The sequence below is a fragment of the Callorhinchus milii genome, unplaced genomic scaffold (assembly GCF_018977255.1).
Source record: "Callorhinchus milii isolate IMCB2004 unplaced genomic scaffold, IMCB_Cmil_1.0 Scaffold4, whole genome shotgun sequence".
Lineage (NCBI taxonomy): Eukaryota > Metazoa > Chordata > Chondrichthyes > Chimaeriformes > Callorhinchidae > Callorhinchus > Callorhinchus milii.
The window spans coordinates 11,441,157-11,463,316 of record NW_024704745.1 but is presented as its reverse complement, the minus strand read 5'-3'; the positions used below and the strand labels follow the sequence as shown (position 1 = coordinate 11,463,316).

At 38.7% G+C, this 22,160-nt stretch overlaps 1 protein-coding gene across 3 annotated transcripts in view; it reads left to right on the top strand.

Annotated features, from left to right (window-relative positions):
* Nucleotides 1-21,901, top strand: part of cd247 (CD247 molecule) — a 56,148-nt gene extending 34,247 nt beyond the window's left edge. For all 3 annotated transcript variants that reach the window (XM_007895837.2, XM_007895838.2, XM_007895839.2), the window contains exons 2-8: nucleotides 9,494-9,597; nucleotides 10,173-10,241; nucleotides 11,489-11,569; nucleotides 14,754-14,801; nucleotides 16,227-16,283; nucleotides 18,017-18,052; nucleotides 19,157-21,901. In XM_007895837.2, coding sequence (XP_007894028.1) covers nucleotides 9,494-9,597; nucleotides 10,173-10,241; nucleotides 11,489-11,569; nucleotides 14,754-14,801; nucleotides 16,227-16,283; nucleotides 18,017-18,052; nucleotides 19,157-19,231 — 470 coding nt within the window. In that variant the 3' untranslated portion in view covers nucleotides 19,232-21,901. The remainder of the gene's footprint in view (nucleotides 1-9,493; nucleotides 9,598-10,172; nucleotides 10,242-11,488; nucleotides 11,570-14,753; nucleotides 14,802-16,226; nucleotides 16,284-18,016; nucleotides 18,053-19,156) is intronic.
* Nucleotides 21,902-22,160: the final 259 nt, after the last annotated feature.

Sequence of the window (22,160 nt, the reverse complement as noted above, 5' to 3'; positions counted from 1 at the left end):
ATAAAAGCAAGTGTGATAAAATAAAAGCAAGTGCATAATATTGTTTGAAAGTTGCAAAGGAGACTTGAAGGATTAAGCAGCCCATCCCATCCACACATGCCCTTTAATATATTTTTTCCAGACCTTTTGTATAAAGGCTAGGAAACAAAAAACTTTTTGTCTGCTTGGAGTGTGCAAGGGATAGGCAGTGTCAGGCGTTTCTTGCCAATGAATTGGAGCTTCCAACATTTCAGATAAAAGATGAAAGAACTTGCCCTACAAAGGCAGATGAATTGAAAGAACAAGCTGGCTCGAGGCATTAGCCTGAAACCATTTTGTTGTTAAGATAGTGCTGTAACAAATCAAATATGATTTGACGAATATTTATAGTTCCTTAAAGGAACTATTTGATCTGAAGCAGTTTATGTTACATTGGGTGACCACGAGTGGGGTGAGGAATCAAGGAGAAAAAATATTATGAATTAAGTGAAATAATAATAATCGTTGCAATTTGATATAGTACCTTATCACGTCTTTGAGACGTCTCAAACTGCTTCACAGATTATATGGTAAAGTGAACTGACTGTATATTTTGTGGGTGAAACAGCAGTGTCCCACAAACAATCATGTATTGACTGATCAATTTATTATTATTTTTTTTGAAGAAATTATTACCCCGGAAACGAGATCCGCCAATCGACTAACAACCAGGTTCCCACTTAGGCTGACACTCCCATGCTGTGCTGGGGAGGTGCCACATTTGCCTGTAAGATCTGTAGTCACTACACTTATATTTGCAAAAATTATATTAGTTACAACCCTTCTGAAAGGGTGAAAACTGTTTGCAATGTTGTGAATACAGTTGTGTGCAAATGGTTGCTCTGCAAATGAGGTGGGCGCCTCAGACCTCCACCAGCTCTGCACTCAGTTGGTCGATGAAATAGCGATAACGTGCAGAGCAGCATTACACTGCAGGAAACCCACAGCCTGAGAAGGTAGTTCCACTCGTATAAACCCACCGCAATTAAGATGCTTTGAAACATCTTTCAAACCACACTGACAACACACTGCAAAGAGCGAGAAATTCAGTATGCCTCAGAGAAGGCAGAAAGTTCATACTGAAAGTTTCAAATCAGCCTGTCAGTAAATTGCTGAGTGAATTTCGATGGGCATATATTTGTTGGAAGTGGATGGTGATAAGATGTATTTAAAAGAACTGGTTTAAACTAAGTGTGAGCGGAAAAAAGGTAATGGATGAGAGGTGCATAAAGAATTAGCTAAACCCATGTGCAGGTTGAAGAAAGATAGAGCAGCATGACAGCTTTTTATGTCTAGTGTTGAACATTGAGTTTGAAGGTCTATTCCTGCTCGGAATTGGGTTAGAGCCAGCTCGTCGGATTGAGAATCCTGGGAATAGAAGTTGGGATGCCATCCCCGTTCATCTCCCATGGAATGTTACAGACCCAGAAACAATGCAACCAGCAAATCCAAGTTTGTGTTTTCAAAAGCAGTGTAATGGGGATAGTCACTTCTGACCTGGAAGTTGGTCTCTGTTGCTTCCATTGAAAGGGTTAAAAGTTAAACACTTAATACTCCCCTTGAGCCCTGCTCCAGCTCAATGTAATAAAGCACATCGCTTTTTTTGAGCTCTATCCAGTGGTCCAGCTGAGCACTAACAAAATTGAGGTAAGGCAACAAGGAAAGTGTGGGACTCGGATTACTCAGGGAGTCACCTACAATACACACCTGCCTTAAATCACATCTTAACATCTTTTTCAAGTGCTGGTGGATGGGGGAGGCACAGAATGTTTTGATCTCTTTGATTCAACCGGCACCTACCATCCTTCAGCCAGGATGTTCAGGCTTGTTAGGACTTGGTGTGCTTGGCTGTCATCATATAGTGAGGTGAAGCACTTATTTGGTGAGATCGTAAATTAACCAAAGAAGCTTTCTGTCTATAAAGACAAAACAACAACTTGCATTTATTTAGCGCCCTTCGCGCAGGGGCAGCATCTCGGAGCGCTTAACGGTGATGAAGCCTGACGCCGAGTTGTGTAATGGAGGAGGTGACCGTAAGACAAGATGGTTACTATCCCGAACTTGCTCTTTGTAACCCTAAACCTTTGTCCTTGTGCTCTGCTGTCCTGATGCATACCAAAATATTGTTCTGGGTGTGCTTTCTCAATCCCATTTAAAATCTTATGTATCTCTAATAAGATCCCCTCTGAGACTGTTTGCGAACCCGTCATGAATAACTTGAGCAATGATTAGATAAGCTCGGACTTAGAAATAAAATAAATAATCCATTATGTACTGTAAAGTGTAGTGATTGTGTATCTTGCAGGTGACCATGATGGCCAATTTGCGCACAGCACGGTCTGACAAACAGCTGCAAAGTGAATGACAAATTATATTTGGGGGATTGTTAGTCAGGACACGTGAGAAACTCCAGTGTTACTCCCCTGCTTACTAACCAGTATTCCCACCAGCACCAATATTGGGCCCTGTAAGCCAGACATGGTTGAATTCTCTTGAGAAGGATGTTAGGATGGGTGTCCAATCTGCGAGGCCAGTGGCCAGTCGATGTGCTATTTATTAACATTGTTAACTTCAATTCAGTTGGCACCAAAAAAAAAATGCTCATTTGCTATCAAATGTTAGTGATGAATGATGGCCTTAGACTGAAATCAAACAATAAGATTAAGTTATTTTTGGCAGTGACAAATGCTGAAAGACCCATCAAAACCACCTATTTGAATGCTGATTCTTGTTTTTTCCTGTTTGTTAGCCAGAAAAAGATTTTGACATGAGAAGAACGGGTGCTATCAGGAACACAGGAGTGTTTGAGGCAGGGAGGGTGCTTAACGAAAATGCATTTCTTTCTCTCTGAGCTCAGTCACTCCGTACCACGGGCCTACAGTTCAATTCTGCCTACTGCCCTGTCCAAACTCTGTTAAGCTCTGACCTAGTTAGTATCAGTTAATGCAGTAAAACATTAAATGTTCCTCTCGAAATATTTTTATATCTGGAGTCCTGTAGCTTAGTGGTTAGAACACTCACCTTGCAAGCAAAAGGACCTGGGTTCAATTCCCAGGCAGGGCGACACACTGGGCAAATTTCCATACTCCACACACCTCTGTTTCCCCAGCAGTTAGTTAGTCGATTAACCAGGTTGTTAGTCGATTAGCGGATCGCTTTTCCGAGGGTAATAATCAACTCAAAACAAAATAATAATTTGGTTGCTCAATTCATGACTGTTTGCAGGACTTTGTTGTGCTCAATTGGCTGCTGTGTTTCGCCCATAAAATAGTCAATTCACTTTATAGTATATTCTGTGAAGCGCTTTGAGATGTGATAAGGCACTATATCAAATGCATGGACTATTATTATGATTATCTAATAAAGTGTAGCGACTGTGTTTTGTAGGCTTATGTGGCAGCAAATATGCACAAAGCGATATCCCACAAATCAGCCATGAAGTGAGCGACCAATTTTATTTGGAGGAATCACTGGCCCGGACATCAGGAGAAAGTCCCTTCTCTTTTCAAGTAGTGCTATGGGAACTTTATTTTCCATCTGAATATGCAGAACATCTCATTTAACATCTCATTCACAGAACAGCATGCAACACTGCACTACATTGGAGTGTCACACACTAGACTGCGTGAGTTCAAAGGAAACAATGGGACAGGGAGGGTAAAATATGGTATTTATCACATCACAAATTGCAATTTTCACCCGGTGAAGAACATTCAGAAAAATATTCTTAAATATAGTTCACCGACAGATATAATCTCACCAAAGTGCAACATTTTATTCATATTACATCCACCAGATTACTTCTGTTAATTTAGATGCAACAGCCAAGAAGGGTTAGCGCTAGATAAAGAGATTAAGTTATCAGCAACGTGCCTCACCATCACCAGGTTTATGAAAACTTAACAGTATGTTTGTATTCATACTGTACTATTACTGCCTCCAGATCCCACATCCCTTCCTTTGATATGAAAATAGATATCAATCGCAGTTTTAAAATTAAAATTTCACAAACTGCCGAAACGATTCATTATTTAACTCGATGTGTTTATTCATGCAGAGCGACGGTTTAGTCAAAACAGTGAATGTCTTTGTACACTTTTAAAAGCCAACTCTCTGGATGAGGGGATAAGTTTTACCCCCAATCGCAAGAATGATATCGTTTGCTCAGTGATATGATTAGGAAGGCAAATGGATCACTTGCAGTCAGCTCTCTATGAAGTAGAGCAAAGCTCAGTAACTCAATGTGAGGCATCTGCAGCTCTGGGAGCTGGTGAGCAACAACAAACAACAACTTGCATATATAGAGAGCTGCCCGCAAAGGATAACATCTCGTAGCCCTTCACAGTGGTCAGACGCTGAGAACGAGAGCGCCGGAGGTGACAATAGGTACGATTGAAGTTGGTAGGTTTTAAGGCAAGATTTGAAGACAGATGGGGGAGGAGTATGAGGGAGGGAATTCCAGAGGTTACAATAATCCTTGCATTTGATATAGCACCTCATCAGACATCTCAAAGTGTTTCACAGGATATACTGTAAAGTGGAGAGTGTCTGTGAATTTTGTGGACGAAACGCGGCAGCCAGTTGTGCACAGCAATGTCCCACAAACAGCCATGGAATGAGCGACCAATTTTATTTGGGGGATTGTTGGTCAGGACACCAGGAAAAACTTCCTCTTTTGGAATAGTACCATGGGATCTTTAACATCCACCTGTGATTCTAAATTTTCAAGGTTAGGGGTGTAATGACTGAAGGCTCGATCACTGATGGTGGCACAGTGACGGTGGGGTGGGGGAATGAGCAGCAGGTCTGAGTTAGCAAGGTGTGTGTAGGAGAAGATGTGTGTAAGTCATAATAATCCTTGCATTTGAAATCGTGCCTTATCACTTCTTCAAGATGTCACAAAGCACTCCACAAAATATACTGTAAAATGAATTGATTGTATATTTTGTAGGCTAAACGCAGCAGCCAATTTCACACAGCAGTGTCCCACAAATAGTCATGGATTGAGTGACCAGATTACCATTATTAATTTTTTTTTGAAGGGATTATTACCCCAGCAAAAGCGATCCGCAAATCGACTAAAAACCAAGTCCTACTTACTACTAATTGAACAGTGACAGGTGGAGTAAGGAAACTTGCCTCACGATCCTAGACCCTGTGAAGCTCTTTGAGATGTCCTCTCAATGTGAAAGGCGCTGTATCAAACGCAAAGATTATTATTGAGTGTCGGAACCAGGTTCAGTCCTCTCTGGGCTCACTGCACTGCCAGCCCTCCCTCCCATAGGTCAAACTTACCTTTGTGGTCAATTTCAGCCGCTGCTGGTAAAGAATCTAATGCTGTGTTTATGCTGCCTGTCTGCCTGAGTATAAAGCGGGCGGCGAATTTCACTGGAGCCTCTTTCCTGACACCAATAGCTGGAGGTGGTGTCAGGAGTGCTGAAACTCACACACACACTGTATAACACAGCGGGTGTGAATCACACAGATCTCAGTCCCCTATATTCTATTCCAAATATTATTTTAACTACCAGTGTAACATTGGGCTATAATTTACCCTATTTCGTAGTGGTTCTAATCCCATTTGCCCTCTGGAATTAAAATCTGGTGGTGTAGGTATTCCCAATGGTCATGTGACATAGTTTGGTTTACTGGAAGAAGTCCTCAATTGAATGACTTGGATTCCTCATTAAGGAATCTCAATAAATTAGAAGTCACCTCAACACACGAGAATCTGTCTTCTACTTGTGACATGGCCTATTCCCCTGCACAGAGGAGATGTCCTTCCAGGGCAGCAAGCACCACTGCAGCACACAGGGTTCATTTAGTAACTGTATGGCATTTGTCAGCAATGTGACTGGTGGATAAACAATTCTTTATGGTAGCAATGTGGAGTTGGGATTTTGTGGTCCCCACTCTTGTCGATTTGAGTTATCTGACTCGAAGTCTAAATAAGGAGGAGATAGACTTTTTTTCTACATAGCCTTTGATTCTTTGAGCACAGTTTCTCTATGAATCTCTTTTGAGATGTTTTCCTGCGGGTAAAAGTGTGATACACATGCAGGAGATTGTGATGCCTTCAATGTCAGAGTGGCTCAGAGCCTGAAAGTTGCAGCCCTGGACCAACTCCGCCAGGTACTAAGTCTTGCCTCCTTTTGGAGGACTCTGCCTAGCGTTTTCAGTTGGATTGGAGACGAGGAGGAAGAGTCCCAGATTTGCAAGCTGTTATACAATTTCCCACTGAAGCATGCCTGACTTGTGATAGTTTGAAGAACACCACATGTTGTTTTCATACTCTCATGGGCCCCATTCCAAGTGGTGGAAGGAACCGTTCTTTTCATTTTACCACATTATGAAATGCAGTTCTTAGTCGAAAATGAAACCGAGCTATGAAGCCATCGAAGTGGAATGTGCATATTTCTTGGAAAGTATGTTTTCATTTATGCATGAACTGCTGTGCACATCAGATATTAACCCTGGATGATCTTTCCTTCCCTGACCCAGAATAGAAAGTTCTGTGCTGCCAATCTGAGGTCCGTTAATTCAGCACAGACCCATACGAAAGCTGTCTAATCAGCTTGAACACATGGCCTGCCTCATACTCTGAAATTAACATTTTGACATAGTATTTCCGGCCATGCTGATGGACATGTTGAAATAAAAGACCACAGGTTAAAAAGGCTTATAGTTCAGGAACCAGAACGAGACAAAACAGCATTAACTTCTGAAAGGATGTGGTTGGTATTGACAATACAATGTATTGAGCTTTGTTGAAGAGCTTTGAAATGTACTTTTGTTCTCTTTATAAAGTAACCACTGCATATATGAAGAATCAGTTCTCACTTTACGTCTGGAAAACCAAACTAATATTTTGGTTACTTCGCTTACAAAACACCCAGTCTCTACACTTTACAGTAAATCCTGTGAAGTGTTTTGAGAAATCCTCCTGATGTGAAAAGCATTCAAATGCAAATGCACGGATTATTACCATAAAATAATGAATCCAGCAACACAAATATATAATTTAAAGATAAATTACATTTCATACAATTGAGTTCTTGTAACATTAATGGAAGGATCAAGCAAACCTGAATTGTATGATCATTGCACTTTCTTATTCAGTGTAAAATGTCATATCTTATTAAAGGTTCGATAATTTTAAAGGGTTTTTGTAAGGAAATCACTCCATTGTAGGAAGTGGGATTAAGAGGACTATTAGTTAATTGCTTTCCTTTGATAATTAGTTTTGCTAATTAATTGGTCACCCAAACTGTACCATTTAAATTTACTTTTGATGAAGAATTTCTTAAAAGGTTATTTACGTGAGTGGCTATAAAATACAACGTCACAACATTTCGCTGTAATATAATAATAATAATCCTTGCATTTTATTTAGCGCCTTTTCACGTTGTTGAGAAATCTCAAAGCACCTCACAGAATATTATCGAAAGGGTAGTGACTGTGTATTTTCTGGGCGAAACACAGTTGTATATCCTGTGAACTGCTTTGACAGATCCTCCTGACGTAAAAGGTGCTATACTAAATGTAAGGATTATTATTATTATTACAAAGATGTAAATGTTATTTAAATGGGATTAAAAAGTAAACTCGATTTGAAAAAGTAAACCCAGAACAATACTTTAGGTTGCACCAAGACAGTTGGACATAGATTTAGAGCTTCAAAGGGCAATTTCAGGACAGATACCAGGAAGTCCTGCAGCTTAGTGGCATTCATCTCGCAAGTGAGAGGACCTGAGTTTGATTCCTAGTAGGGCGAAACGTTGAGCAACTTAACACTTCTGTTTACCTAGCAGTAAGTAGGAACCGGTTGTTAGTCGATTGGCGGATCGCTTTTCCGGGAGTAATAATTCCTTAAAAAAATAATAAATTGGTCACTCAATCCACGACAGTTTGCGGGATACTGATGCTTGCAATCGGCTGATGCATTTCGCCCACAGAATATAGTCAATTCACTTTACGGTATATTTTGTGAAACGCTTAGTGCAATATCAAATGCAAGGATTTTTATTATTTTAAGTTTTTCTTAATCCAGGAAAGTAATTAACAAATAGTACAGGTTGCCAGGAAGCTGGTAAAGGTCAGGACACTGAACTCATTAAAAAGTATCTTGATGTTGTGATGAGAAGACAATAGGGTGAGTGCTCTGGAGGGATAAGATGGGCCAAAGGATCTTCTTCATCCAATCTGATCTTGTGATTTTATCAAAAAAAGCTAGTTACCTTGTGATATAATGAGTTAACTGACTGAGTTAACCATCCGTATTCAGTAAATACCATAAACAGCTTCTAATCTACCACACTTGATTTTCCATTAATTTGTACAGTAAACTATTTTCAAATCACATTTTATTTGTTTTTGTACCTTACCAAAATCATTGCATTTGTAATCTACCGTACTGCTAATCAGAAATATAATCTTGGTGGAGCAATGGTGGGGGAGGAGGGGGAAAGGGAGAGAAACAGACATCAATGCAACTAATTTTTTTTGTAGACTTTTCTTCAAACGCTGTGACAAAGACCAAGATATGCAAACAGATGGCATAAGATGCTAAGCAAGCTGTTCTATCATTTCTATGACATGCCGTGTAACCCAGTCCAGACTAATGGAATCCTTATAACATACACTGCTTGTTTATAGGGATGAAAGATCAAAATGCTTCACAGGATTTTCTGTAAATAGCAGTGAGAGCCCAGGGACAATGCAGGCAGCATGAAACTCGTTCCGGTGGATCTAGGTCTGAAGTTTGCCCTTATTTCTGTTTATATAGCATTCTCAAAAGGATGATTAGCATAGGATAGTAACAATTGTGCACGCATAAAGGAATAATTTCCAGAAGTTGGTGTTGAGCTATATATGGTCCCGAGACAAATTCACCCAAAATACCCTGTAAATTTTCCAAAAATATTTATACATCAATCCAGTTTACAATATATTCTGTGAAGCACTTTGAGACATCTCAAAGACGTGATGAGACGTTATATCTAATGGATGGATTATTATTAAAACAAAAGAACAATGTGTAAAACTAAAGCACCCAGAGTAAATTTTAATAGTAGAAGCAATCACTTGCAGGATGAATTAATTGTCCTGGATTTGAGTCTGACCCATGGTTTGAAGTGAACTATCAATATTATCCAATTTTGGGCCAGATCTAAACAGCTAAAAATAGGAGGAGGCCATACGACCCGTGGGGTCTGCACTAGCTATACTTTCAATTTCATTGCCCTGCACTAGCCCCATAAACCTTCCAGCCTCTAGCTTTCATGATAGAAAGTTAGGAGAACATCTCAAAGAGCTTCGCAGGATTTACTGTAAAGTTAAGTGATTGTATACTTTCTAGGCCAAGGTGGCAGCCAATGTCAGACATTTCGATGTGTTGAGTCGCTTTATCAAATACAAGTAATATGATTATCAATCAAAGCAAATCATTGACTAGATTCTTTTCCTATTCTGACAGATGCTGACGCAATGACCCTGACTGACCCCAAACTCTGCTATATTTTGGATGGAATTCTTTTTATCTATGGGATTATAATCACTGCACTGTACCTTAAATTGAGGGTAAGTTGCTTAACATTGCATGTTACTATTCAGCTATGAAGGTGTTTAAGGGTGATTCTCTGCGTGTCAGTGCAGTACGTTGACAACCTTGCCTCTGCACATACAATGTGTTGAAAAACGTGCTGATGTGATAATTATCAACCATAACCTTTAAAGTGGAGTTTAAACTTTAAAAGTTGAGTTTAGCTGGTATTCTCCAAACCACCACAGGAATCCGAACTGCACCAGATTCAAAAGACCCAGCTGTTGCCTCACAAAAACAGCTATCCTTTCATTACGTCACTGGTTGTTATCCTTCGGCTTTCAACTTGTGACTGAATTTAAGAATTTTCCACAATTCTGCACCGTTTACAATTAAGGCAAATACAGTCTGGGGCTGGGTGGGATGACATGTCTCTTTAAATAAAATAACATGCTTTGTCTATAGTTAGTTTTTGACGGATCAGGAGCATAGTTCCAGATTTGTATCCCCGAGCTGTTTTAATGGACGTAGCAGCAATAGACTTAAACAGGCCTAAGAGATAGAAAACTGCAGGACTTACTGCAAAATTTGTTTTACTATTTTGTTTTCACAGTTTACCAAGGTAAAGAACAAGCCTGGAGATGCTGCTGGAAGCACACCGAACATAGAAGACCAATATCAAGTAAGTCGTTGTTTTAAACCTCTAAGCTATGAAGATTTGTGTCGCAAAGGTGGTTATTATTCTTCCCTTGGCAAACGGTGCAAATATTGATCACAGCAGCATGACAAAGGGTTTAAACTCTGAATCAGAAAACAAGAGCCACTGCCAGGACCATATTAAACCCCAAAGGAGATTGCATCAGAGCACAGTTCCTGTACACACAATCAAATACTGGTAGGGTTCAATATTTACTGATCATTTATAAATCCTGTTGGGATTTAGACTGTTGATTTCCCCCCTCCAGTGGAGAAGTGTTGTTGTTCAACACTTGAATGAATCGCTTTGATTCTGAACCCAGTTCTCAAAACAACAGGAATCAAATCAATTTATTATTTGTAGTATGAATTTGGTTTGTACTACAACAGAGTTCAACCAATAACTTTTAAGCTTTAAATGTTACAAAAATAAGTCTGAAAATCTATCGAACCTCCCTTAAACTTTATCTGATATTTATTAAAATACTAGTCATGAACCAGTCTTTAATAACTTGAGCAACAAACGATTAGCTTAGCTAGGGCTTTTGGCCTTGAAACAAGACATCCCAGAGATCATTTTATAGAGGTGAACAAGATTCTAAATGGGATTGAAAAAGTAGACCCTGAACATTGCTTTCAGATGCGTTGGGGCATTAGGACAGAGAGAACACAGGTTCGGAGTTGCAATTGGGCCATTTCAGGACAGACACCTGGAATTATTTCTTTACCAAGAAGGTAATTAATAGCTGGAACGGGGGTTACCAGAAAGGAGGGTCCAGACACTGAACTCATTTAAAAAATAGCTCAATGCTGAGAGTAGGATTGGATAATAATAATAATAATCCTTGCATTTGATATAGTGCCTTATCACATCATTGGGACATCTCAAAGTGCTTCACAGAATATACTGTAAAGTGAATTGACTATATTTTGAGGACGAAACGCATAAAATTCTGAAGGATGAGATGAAGAATGGGCCAAAGGGTCTTCTTCATTCAAACCAATCTTTATGATCTTTTGATCTTGTGACTTATTTTTTTAATAAAATCAGTTAGTAGAACATACTCTGCTCCCAGGGGATGCTAGTTTCTGGAGTGGAACATGTGAGTGCGGTTGCCTGCTCCACATTGCTTTGCGTCAGAAGCAATGCAGAATCACTTTGGCAATACATTTCCAGCACAGATTTTCTCTCATTTGTGGTGGTAGTAACAGTGACCTCTGTATACTTTACAGACCCTGCGGAATCAGGATAAGGATCAATATTCAAGTCTTGCCTTTTCCGGCCAAGATGCAGAGGCTGGAGCTGGAAAGCGGGTAATGTATTTCATCTTCTACTGCAGTTTGTGAAACAACAGCGCTCACGACGAGCAAAAGCTTATACAGTGATAACTTTAAAGATGAAGATGCTGAAATGATGAAGTAGCAATCTCCACTCTACTTACACGTCTATCTTACGTGTCAAGTTCACGACATTACAAAGAGTGCACCTATATGCATGGGGTGTGGTTGGGAGGCAGTGTGGAGAGAGGAGACGTGGTTTTAAAAAAAGGAAAAGTTGCATTTTTATAGTACCCATGCAAAGTGATTGTGGAAGCACTGACTGTCAATCACACCCAGATATAGGCAGTATGAATCCCATGATATAACAGGGCTTTGCTGTAAGATTTCATACACTTATCCCACTCTAGAAATGGTATTAAAAGGTCTGTTATGAACTAATAAACTACAGCAAGCTCGATGGCTTGAATGGGTTCCTTCTGTTCCTGTACTTATGTGTAGAAATTGAACTGCTTTCAAGGAATACTGGAGACTATAACCATAATACATCATCCATTTTTCATCAATTGAAAGTACACTAACACTTCAGGATAGATTTGAAGCAGTTAATTGAGACATTCCCACAAGGTCCTACAAGCTAGACACCTCTTGTGTTCATATCAACAACAACCCATTTGATTAATGAGGACAATGTGGCAAATGAAGAAGTTCATTTCTTTCTGGGCGATCCAATTAACAGCCCGGATGGTAAGCGCAAATCAATTGGAAAACATTAAAACAGAAGGTTGTTGTTCCTTAATGGACCTGCCAAAGTCAAACCTTTTGTTTCTCTTCCCCACGAGGGGAGGGGAGGTGGTTCATCTGTATTTTGTAGTTTCAGCCATCTGTTCATCTGTAGTTTCTTCCGTTGATAAGGTTTTGTGCAGTGTACAGTTCTTTTTGGTACAAGTAGTAGAGCCAAGAGTAGATACGTCAGAGTGGAAAATTTATCAAAAAAAAATCAACATGAAAACAACACCACTGGTGCATGCCTGGCCCCCCACCTAACCACAGGGAGTAGGAGTATGCTACATACATCTGGGGCCTGTAAAGACGTCTTTGGTAACGAATGCACGTGAATATCTTTTGTTTCTTCAGAGCGATAAATCAGTGTGCACTTGCTGTACGTGAAAAAAAACGAGATAAACTGAACCTTCATAAAGCATTTAACGTGGCCAACAAATCTGCAATGGGTTGGGGAGGGGTCGAGGGGGGAAGACATGGACTCGAGTTCAGAAGATATTTACTTGGGGAAAGAGCGGGGGAGTGGGGCAAATTGGGCAGCTCTTTCAAAGAACCAGCATAGATACGATGGGCTGAATGGCCTCGTTCTGCGCTATTGGATTCTGTGATTATACTAGAGATGGTAACGGACAATTTAAATGGATGGTGAATTCTAATATCACTAGACTGAATTGGATTATGGTCAGTGCACATCTGTTTCAACATCTCTCAGGACATACAAAGAGTTAAAACAGTCTTTGCGATACACAACGGCGGTGGAAATTGCACTCTATTGGGGTCATGTTGACAAGAACCAAATGTAATCTCAAATACAAACAAAAATTATTGTTAAGGCTTTGAATAATCCAGTTTAAAAATGAAGACTGACCATGACTGACTGAACAGAAATGCTGAAGACCTGAGATGTCAAGAATCTTCATTGCCTTGGCATTGAAGTTAATGCCTTAAAATGCAAGATCTTCTGTGGTGGAGCAGGCTCAATAGATCAATTGGCGTTTGCCTGTGTCTATGTCCCTATGTTCTCCAGCTTCAAGCAATGCCTAGCCAGTTTGTTGCATCAAGTTTTTCTCTTCCCAGCCTCGCTGTCCTCTTTAGACACCTCCTCCTCAACCTCACTGCTTGAGGTTTCCTTCAGATCTCTGTGCTGCTTACTTATGTTTCCATCCATCGATACTGAGAGTGAAAAATATAACTGTTTGTTTTTCACTCTCGGTATTGATCTCACAATATCGATCCCTAACCTTTTCTGCATTGTCAAGCACAGGTATAGCCCTTTCTTGTTGAAATGGAGGTAGAATTATAACACCATTTACATTTAAATAGCACCATTCATAATTGGGAGGAAATGTCAAAGTGCTCGTCACTGCTGGCTGGATACCAGTGTTTGGCAGGTGAGAGCCAAAAGGGGTGGGGAGGGATTAGACTACAAATTCGGCTACAAAATACAGTCACCACACCTTAGATTAAATCCTGTGAACTGCTTTGAGAAGTTCTCCCTGACGTGAAAAGTGCTGTATATCAAATACAATTTTTATTATATTATTTTATTGTTTTCCTAAAGGGACGGACAGTGCAAGCTCAAAAGGTTTATAATTGAGACATCTTTACAATATGTATAAATTATAATCTTCCATCCCTTGTTTGATCATAGTTTTATTATTATATAGTTATTATATAGTTGGTTTTTGTATCATTCAAAACTTTTTACATTTGACATCTGCTCTATTTTAAATGGACTATTGATACGTCACCGATATTGGAATTTGCAATTTCTTACTGACCTCTTAAGCTTGAAACAGAAAGTAGAACAGGAAATAAGAGGATGTTTTCCTGTTTGTGGTTTCTCACAGGCCCTACTTCAATGTAAAAAGTCAATCTTGAGCCTCAATATTCATGCTGATTGAGGGGGCTTAATTCCATTCGTTTTCAATAGGTGCAAAACCTAAGAGTATTTTTAAACCTGAGGGTTATTTGACCTGTAGCTTATACTTTGAGGGGCAACACTTTATTTGTCATGTTTACTGTGTTCACCCCACCTGCTGCTGGCACTGTTTGAAAGGAAAAGGGAATTTATATCCTGAGCATAATCCTCCAGATTCATTGATTAATTAATTCAGATCCTCTTGTTTGTGGTATTTTTATGGTGCAAATAACTGCTTGAAAAAAATAATCCTTGGACTTTATAACAATAAAGGTGCTGTATTTATAGTTATACAGGAAGAGTGCCTCTTGCTAGCAGTGCCTTCACAACTTTGCCATACTAAACTGGGTCTCCACCACTCTTCTCCTGGCTATGTTACCAGGGAGCACCAAGGGCTGAATTGACGGGTTGAATAAACTGTTTTTTTGTGCTGTAACAATCTGCGATTCTATATTTTCTTTTTGCAAACTCAGTACAGCTGAATCTAAAACAGCCCATTCTATGCTTTTTTATCAGAACCGAAGGAGGAGAGATGATTCTGCAAATGTGAATGATACTTATACTGTAAGTACCGTTTGTGACTTCAAAGTATTTTGCAATTGCATTTCAGCAGTAAAAGCAGGAGCATTAATAGACATAAAGTGTAATATTGGCACTGATAGCTATGCTGATCACAGTTGCACTACTTGGCATGGAGCTTTATTGCCTGAGGAAGATGAGAAGGTAGACACACTTGGCAAAGAGAGATCCGTACAGGCACTGTTGTCGATTGACGAGTTTGCCTGGCTCGTTGATGAGAAATAAAGGTGCAGACAAGTCATAAACCCTGCAAATCAAAATGCTACCAGATAGGGCCATCCCAGCTGAACAAATACCATGGCAGTTACCATTAATTCATTGTTTTACTAGCTTGTGAATGCAAGGCATGAACTAATTTGAAAAGGAATAGAAATGGTTATTAAGAATTTGAATTCACCACCTGCTCCCAAGCAATTGTGGAAGAGTTCAAGCAGTGGACAGCCTTGACCAAAAGCCATCTGGTATAGAGGCCGCAGTTCCTCTCTCTGATCTCCAGGCTCTTTTATTCTGACCTAATTCTTCAGTGGAAACCATTTATTGGCACAGAGGGTGACACCCTACACATTAGGGTGACTATACGTCCCCAGTTTCTGGGAACAATCCCCATATGAGGTATTGTGACCCGGGCCAAATTTGCCCTGTTTTGAGTTCAGCAACATTAAAATTCTAAAACGGATATACTCATCAGAGAAATACAGCCATTGATCCAACAAGCTTCTCCAGTACTGCCAGAATCAGGAATTGTGGTGAATTCAATTTTTATACATACAAGTCCCCATAATTGGTTTGCAAAACAGCCCAGAGCAAAATATCCCGAGTATAGTCAGCATCTCTATAATTGTCATCAGTGCTATTAAATGCCTAGTTAACGGCAAACTTTATAAACAGAGGAGTGAATCAGTATTAGTTTTTCAGAAGCACAAACCAATAATTATAGTTAACTGCATCAGCCTCCACATCTATAAGCTTTTAGGGTCATCCTATCTTGCAGCATAGATACCTGAAGATATTTGACATTGGGACTGGCTTTGTGGTAATTTATTTTCCAACCATTTGGATCTGGACTATTCCAGGGAAACATTGAGCATAGAGAGGGGTAGAAATTGTGAAACAACTTAAAACATTGCAACTCTTATACACGGCCTAGTAGCTATTTATAAAATAGCAGGGCTATCCGGAGGAGTGTTGGAGTAAGCATGTGAAAGGAGCTGTCATAGTCACAGTCTCGGTTAAGAGGTCATGAGTGGAGTAGAAGGACAAACCAAATGAATAGGGATTTTTTTGGGGGGGAAAAATAGATGTTTTTGTGTTGTAATTTTTTTTTATTCTGATTAGCTTTTGATCCTTAATGAACATTACAAAATGAGAGACTTTTGCCTGAAGATATCTATGTGTATATTTTATTTGTAGAAACTGAATCCCAAGAACAAGAGTGAAGCATACGGTGAACTGAAACCAACTCAGCAGGTATGAGAAATGTTGACTGATCTATTGATGCGTGCTGCAACTTCATCCACACAGCCTTATCTAGTTGTAACTTTCAATGCCACTTGTTTTATTCATACGTGTAAATAATAATAATAATACTCCTTACATTTGGTACAGTGTCTTTCACTTTGGGAGCACAGATACACTATAAAGTGGAGTGATTTTTTAGTGTGGGATAATATAGTAAATATAATACTAAAAAGAAATTCTGATCAGCTTTTGATCATTAATGAACATACAATCTACTCCTGTAGATAGTACAGTACACAAAGGATAAAAATGTACAATATATATGTTGTTGCATGGCCTGCACTTTTAGATAGTGTGTGTGCATTTGCTGATGCCAGGAGGGTAGGCTCCAGTCTGATTCTTGCTGGGTTAGCCCTCAACTAGACTGCTTGCCTGGCAGGGAATCATGATACAAATGCATCATCATTCTCAACATGTCTGGCATATAGTGAAGTATGTAGAGTGGAAACTCACTGATAGGATCAGCAAGTGGACAGAGGAATTATGACTACACAAGCAGATTGAGTTCATGAGGGAGGTTGTATTACTGTACACTGCAATGTTAAAATGAAAGATACTGCAAAATACTGACACATGAGCGAGTCGCCTAACTTTGTGAAATGACCTTGAGGTGAGTTTTCCATTATACGTGTAAATTGTAATTCCATCGTAACAGAAGGGTTGGTGTTTGAGAAGAAAATAATGTAGGTGACTAAGATGATTTTCATTTGTCCAGCATCTCAGATAGATACCACAAAAACAACAAATTACATTTGTATAGCGCCTTTCAAGTCGGGAGGACATCAGCTTTAGAAACATTGCAGATCTATACAATATAATGCATGGAGTTCTTATATGTGCATATGTTTGCAAACTGAGCCATGCTACTAGTTTTATTTAGCTGTTTTTTCTTGTAGTTTACCCTATTGAATGGACTGAACCATTCGTTTCTCTAATAGTCTACACAATGTTTTGTAGATTTCCTTTTCAAAATGTCAGTTTGAAGAGAGTACATCTCCCTAAAAGTGAAGACGTATGGGATGGAGCCTGGGAAGGGACTTGCTCAAAATAATAATAATAATGATCCTTGAATTTGATATAGTGCCTTATCACGTCATTGAGACATCTCAAAGCGCCTCACAGGCTTTACTGTAAAGTGAATCGACTATTTTGTGGGAAAAACTGTAAAAAAAAACAATAGATCCCTGTTATAATGTGGGTTTGCTTAAATAACATTTGGTTTACTTACCAAGAAAAATCCAAAAAGCACAGGGAGAACAGTCTAGCTTGCTTCAGATCATGTTGTCTCCGTTCAAAACGCTGGTAGGACACCTGTCTGAGTGCACATAAAGCGACATTATAAGGCATGTTTGGATTTTATAGTGTTCCAACTACCTCACTATCGCTGAGTTCTCTTGTAGTGTTTGTTATGTAATACATTGTAGTTTGGTTGGGGGGAAGGAGTGCAGCTGGGAGAAAATCCTTTTCGATTAGGAAAATTCCCCTTTCTGTAGTCTGCAGACTCCGCCCTATCCCATACCATAGCAATTAGGATGCTTCCATTTCCATCCATAATGCATAGTGGGATTAAGGTTCTACTTTAACAGGTTTTTTTGCGTAGTCCTGGGGTCATTGATAAACTATTCATGTATTTCAACAATAACCAAAACGGTCCTAACCTGTGCCATTCTTTACTTCAACAGGCACGAAGAGGCAAAGGAGGGAACGACATTTACCAGGTAGGAAATTAGCAATTAAAATAATGATTGATGCGTGCTCTGTTGGGTGTAAGGAAGGACACTGGGATATTACCATTAAAGGTGATGTAGTGTTAGATGCCACCTAAAAATTGTTCCATAATGGCTGCACTACTCAACAAGCAATGTTCCTTTGCCAGTTAAAGTGCAGTGATGGACTTCATGCTACTTCCTAGCAAGCAACAGAAACCAATTGGATGTTCCCTATTGACGTTTAGAAGGCGAAAGGTTCTATTCCCATAACGCATCCCTGAAACTACATTTTTTTCCCCCAAATGGACAGCAAAAGTCTGGTCTTTTTACAGTTTTTGGTTACCATGGTTACTAAAAGCTGAAGCTTGTCAGTAACAAAACCTTTAATGCTGACCATAAATTATTGCACAGGCTAAAATAAAGCCATCTCTGCCATCGTTCTTCCAAGGATAACATTTGCTTGAAGGTTAAAAGGAGAATTCTTCCTAGCGTGTACTAAAGCCACATGAACATCCATAATAGATGATATTCTCCACTTTCCAAGCTTGGTGAATGACTTTACCTAAAAAGTAAAATTTTGACAATTATTTTGCACAAATTATTCCAAATTCACATAAATAATTCATAAATCTACCTCTTTGTGATCTCGTTTCTACCCTTGACCTAAATCAGAAATGACATTTGGCTGCACCTCATTCATGAGGAATACTGAGCCAACAGCATCTCATCTGCAAGGAAAATGGCAGAAAGTGTACACAGTCGAATGCAGATTTGTAAACAGTTAATAGACTGTTTACATGGGGAATTGATAAATGATCATCAATGATAAGCCTTGCATTTGAGATATCACGTCGTCAAAATGTCTCAAAGACCTTTACAGGATATTGCTGTAAAATGTAGTGACTGTGCATTTTGAAGGTGAGTGCAGCAGCGAATTTGCGCACAGCAATGTCACACAATCAGCAATGAAATGAATAACCAATTTTATTTATTGGATTTATTTATTTATTGGCCAGGACACCAGGAGAAACTCCCATCTCTTTTCGAATAGCACCATAGGGGTCTTTAAAGACGCAAGATAAATAAAGGCTTAATTTTTTTTAACTTTTGCAGGGACTGAGTAGTGCTACACAAGATACTTATGACAGTCTGAAAATGGGTCCATTACCTCCACCTCCCCGTCACTGAGAACGATTTGGAAATATCAAGATGACCAACAATGGAAAACTTTTTATCAACTGAATTTTACCAGGACAAAAGTTAATGCTACTCAAGAAACGTCCATACCAGTGTTATGTATTTGCATGAACTAGGAAATCAATGTATTAAGTTGTAGACGAAGCATTCTTTAACATCTGTCGCAGCATTCTGTAACTCCTGTAAGCATTCCTTGTCCCGCTGTATCATATTGCTGATTTTAAGATGATATAAAGATGAGGCAGAGGCTATCTTGAATGTTTAAAACTATTTCAATATTTCTTCAGCATTTTTGTATAAAGTCGTTGTATAATGCAATGCTACTTCAGGCATGAAAATGGTGTAACTTTTAAAATAATAGTAACAAAATATATGCAACCTGTAAATATACTTACATACTTTGAAACAGCCTCTGACAGAGCAACCTGGAAAAAGGAGCAGCATGAAAAAACAGGATTGATTACAATCAAACCAACATGGCCATTCATGAAAGCAAAGTGAGATGCAGTGTGAGCAGTTAGTTTTGGATGGTGAATTAAGGTAATCACAGAGGCAAGGAACATATTAAAATGTTGCAGAAAAGATCTTTTATAGTTGTACAAAATATAACTAACAAATAGTCTACCTTAGCTGTACATAATTTATTGCTATGCAAACAGTGATTATTCAGCCTGAAGATTGGTTTTGAGAAAACCTTTGTGCAAAAAGTGAGACTTTAGTACTGCATGATGCTACTATCTAACTCCTATCCCTCCTATGTGTATATCCTTTTATTATTCCACTAAGAAATAAATTACGTGGAGCGAACATGATCAATTCTGGAAAGCTCTACGCATCATAACAGAAGTGAATATAAGGAAGCAGATAATCTAGAATCATTACATGGTCCTGAGCAGAAAGGCGGCTGAAGGCATTACAGAAAGCTTTTAAATGTGGAAGTATTTATTTGGGAATCGAAGGCCAGTGGCATTAAAAGAAGCAAATTTCTAGGATTAAAATCCTCAGCGATAATTTTAAATTTACACCGCTGCATAACAGTTACATGTTAAGCTTTAAAATTGACTTGCAAAATAGTAAAATTCTACCCTTTCTCACTTTCCAATTTACTTATGATGTGAAATTGACAAATAGCGGTTTTAAAATGAAGCTTATTTTAATCCAACCCAGCCAGTGCTTTAAATATGCACATATTCTTAGCGTTGTTTCTATATTTTATGCCATTGATAGAACTGTAGCTGTATCTTTCTTTATATTTGCCGTCTCCTATGCATTCAATAGGTCCCCTGCATAAAGCGAGCAAATGTAATGGTTTTTTGGCTCATCTGAAACAGTCATTCATTTTAGTGGTGTTATACTATGGATAAACAATGTTCTAATTAATCCAGCTCACGTTTTTTTTCCTTGTTGGAATTTTTTCATTCTGTTCATCAGATACTAATACACCAGTAAGTCAGTAATATGAGGAGTTAATTAACTATAAACTACATTAGTACCACTGTGTCTTCAAGAATTATGCAATTGCCATTAGCAGACATTCTGAACTTATAAGGTCTTAGCTACTCGGGGAAACTCCTTTGTTTTCTAATTGTAATGATTACAGTGAACAGTCTTATCACTGCTTATACTGTAAATCTTTTACTTGGTGCCTATTTTTTTCACATAACCAGCTTGAATCTTGCTTTACAGCCCTATTTGAGGTGAAGATTCAAAAGCTGAAAATCTGTTAAGAAACATCACAAATTTTACAATTGTGGCCAACTGACAAGATACATTCATGTTTCTTGATGCTTTTCTTTGCATTACATCCTTTTATTCCACTTCTATTTTTTATGTTTTACATTCTGTCATGTCTGTCGAAGGTTTACCAAAAAAACTGTACATACAACCCAACTTGGTGGAGAACAATGATTTACTATGCTGTGTAATAGCAATTTTGCTTTTTTTTAAAAGTTGCATTAGAATATTAATACCATCCACGGCTATTAATTGTAACGCCTGTGATTAAAATATTTCAGTACCATACAGCACTGACTAAATCTTGTGAAAGATGGTACTCTTCTCCCTTTTATGTTCTTCCAATTGCACATCTAAGCAAATCACTAGTCTGGGCAGCATTAGGTCCTGACCTGTTTGGATTAGCCACATTGTTCCTCGATCCTCGGGAATCTTTTCCATTGATCCTCAGCACGCAGAATTAGTAGTGTGGTGGCATAGTTCAGTTTTTCAGTGTATATACTGCACATTAAAAGGCACAAAACAAGTGATAACATATTGGCTTCCAAGGGAAGTGGATATCCACAGGGATCTACGGAATGGATACTGTATTACCCAGGAAAGAGTGTGGAGTAAGTATGCAATAGTTTTGTAATGACAAGCCAATGTAGTAGAGGAAAACAGAATGGAATAAGCATCAAGAGATCAGCAAACTGAATAGTACTATAAACAGGGGAGTTCTGTGGTTTATTTTAAGGAGGAATTTGTGGATCAATGTTGAACAGCTTATTGATTAAACATTGCTGTAAAAAATACACTTCAATCTGTACCCATAAGCATTCTTGCTTGTCTAATAAAGTGGTTTAGTATTGTTTGAAACATCATTGCTAAGAATTTTTCCATGCCTTTGACAATGTTTTCCATTAATTAAATTGATTTTGTATTGAATAATTACATTTGGTTTGGGTTTTAATTTTAGGTTTCAGAGGGGACAAACTAAGATTATTGATGGCAAATATTTGAAATGTTGACGAGACAAGTAATGAATAATAAAATGTTATCAGCACAAAACTGCCCATTCAGGCCATCAAAATTGCAGTGTTCTCCACTTTTCCTGCTCGTTTCCAATACCCTTTAATATTTCTCAAAAATAACCTCAATAGTACCTTAATAGATCTTACTCAAATTAATAATAATCCTTGCATTT